Raw genomic sequence first — 2,160 nt, 5'->3', positions numbered from 1 at the left:
CGCCGTGGGGGTGGAAAAAGAAAGGGCCATTCCCGTGGGTTGACGTTTCTTCCGGCGAAGGAGGACGAGGAATTGGGGGGTGTTGGCGGCGCGGTCGGCATCGGCGTGAGGAAACAGGTCATGGGGCAGGCGTCACCTGTGGCGGACACTGCGCGGAGGCGAAAAGTGAGTCGCAGTGAATTGTTCCGGTGGATATGAAAAAAAAAGTCGACGTGGTAGAGTTTTAGTTCTTCTTTTGTTGTATTTTCCCCTTCTTTGTCTGTCTTTTTTCGTATGTATTTTTAATTTTTTTTATCCATGTTTCTTAATTTTGTTTGCCAATTTTTGCTCTTTTTTTTTATTGGTTGTCTGCAAAGTGTGGCGCTTTGAGTGTTATTGCTATTATTATTTCTCTATTGCGCTGTGCTTTGTTTTCACTATGAAAGTTTTAAAAAAAACGACTTTCTAGCTAATTTTGAAGCAAGATTGATCTTGGGTTATGTATGTAATTCAATTTTTTTTGTCCGCTGTGTGATCAGCCTGTTAATTGTTGTGGATGCACGAATATTTTTTCTCAATTACTTCTATACCGTCTTTTCCTATTTTCTTCTTGCCTATAGTCAAAAAGAAAACAAAATTGTTTTATATTAAAAAGAAAAATGGCCTCGTTCTCATCTTGTGCACGTATTCTTTATAACACTTCTAATGTTGATCGCGCCTTACACACAGTTGTTCACTGCAGCGATGGGAAATACGTGGAAGTGCCAAGGGAGGTTTCTGAGAAATGCACTTTTATTGAAAAGACCGACGACGAGACAATTCCTGAATTTGACTACCCTGCAGCTGTTCTTGAAAATCTTGTCTGTTGGACGGAACACTATGGCATGGATGGTGTTGCCGAAAGCGAAATTGTAAGACCATGTATTTACCGAAATATTCTTCATGTTTTGAAGAACAAATGGGATAATGGTTTTTTCGTCTTTCGTCTTACCAGTGAACTAAATATTGGGCACTATCTTCAGACCATAAACGCAGCAGAAAAATTTAATATGAAAGGTCTCCACGACTTTCTTTGTGTCGGCCTCAGCTGCAAGCTTCGCAATGAAGAGGATACAGAGATCATTCAGAAGATTATGGGAATACCGGCCGATGAGGAAGTGGAACCAGAGGATATTGAAAAGGCAACAACACGGTATCCTTGGCTAAATGAGGCTATTGAACCGGTTGTAAGGAAGTAACATAATGATGCGTCGTGTTGAAAGCTTGCTGCTTCATTATTTGTTCATATTATTATTCCCTTCACGGTACTGTTTTTATAGATGCGATCCACGACAGATCATCTCAATGGCGTTCTCTGTACTGCTACACTTTCATTTTCACCATATTTGTTTGATAAATACACACATGTATATATATGTATATAAGCGGGTAAAAAAAAAAGTTAAGGTCTTTTTTTTTTGAAGTAGTTAAGTAAAAAGGAGGGAAAAAATGGGCAAACCTGGGAAAAAGGCTGGAAAGGGGTTGCTCCCGCCTACCAATGTGAATCGTCGTGTCGATGCCAACAAAACCAGCTTGCGTGATCAGCGGACCATTAAACGCTTAAAAATGTACAAATCCAAGATTGTACGCGATGACAAGGGTCATATTGTAAAGGGGAGTGTCTTAAAGGCCTCGGACCGCATTGAGCAACAAATGGTTCGTGTTGCACCTGATCGTCGTTGGTTCGGTAACACCAGAGTTATTGGTCAAGAAGCCCTGCAAACTTTTCGGAAGGAAATGGGTGCAAAATACAGGGATCCTTACAGTATTATTATTAAGCAATCTAAACTTCCGTTAAGTCTTCTTGAGCCAAGCGGGGCGGATGAGGGATGTGTTCGTCAGCAGATGGAGTGGAGCAAAACCTTTGGAGATAAGGCTAATCGAAAACGAGTTCGCCTAGATTCCGTTGATATGGAGAGCTTTGCGAAGAGGGCCGTATTAAAAGGCGATGAGTACTCAACGGAGAAAAAAGGAGCGGATCGTAATCTTGTCAATAAGGAAGAAACTCTGCGTGATGATCGTTCCAAAAATCGGATTTTGTTTACAAAAGGTCAATCCAACCGTATTTGGAATGAGCTTTACAAAGTGATTGATAGTTCGGATGTGGTCCTTTACGTATTGGATGCCCGGGATCCACTAGGG

At 41.2% G+C, this 2,160-nt stretch overlaps 2 protein-coding genes across 2 annotated transcripts; both read left to right on the top strand.

The window, feature by feature from the left end:
* Positions 1–638: 638 nt before the first annotated feature.
* Tco025E_08622 (uncharacterized protein) lies at positions 639–1,217 on the top strand (the record flags this gene model as incomplete). The annotated part of the gene is made up of 1 exon (XM_029375466.1): positions 639–1,217. One exon carries the CDS (start codon positions 639–641, stop codon positions 1,215–1,217), a length of 579 nt encoding a protein of 192 aa, XP_029224660.1.
* A 250-nt stretch (positions 1,218–1,467) lies between these two features.
* Tco025E_08621 (putative GTPase) lies at positions 1,468–2,160 on the top strand (the record flags this gene model as incomplete). The annotated part of the gene is made up of 1 exon (XM_029375465.1): positions 1,468–2,160. A coding segment is annotated over one exon (693 nt), but the record flags the coding sequence as incomplete, so codon positions are not given.

Source organism: Trypanosoma conorhini (assembly GCF_003719485.1).
Source record: "Trypanosoma conorhini strain 025E chromosome Unknown Tco_14.4_contig_00828, whole genome shotgun sequence".
NCBI lineage: Eukaryota > Euglenozoa > Kinetoplastea > Trypanosomatida > Trypanosomatidae > Trypanosoma > Trypanosoma conorhini.
The sequence above is the reverse complement of the archived record's forward strand: the minus strand, read 5'-3'. Positions and strand labels throughout refer to the sequence as shown.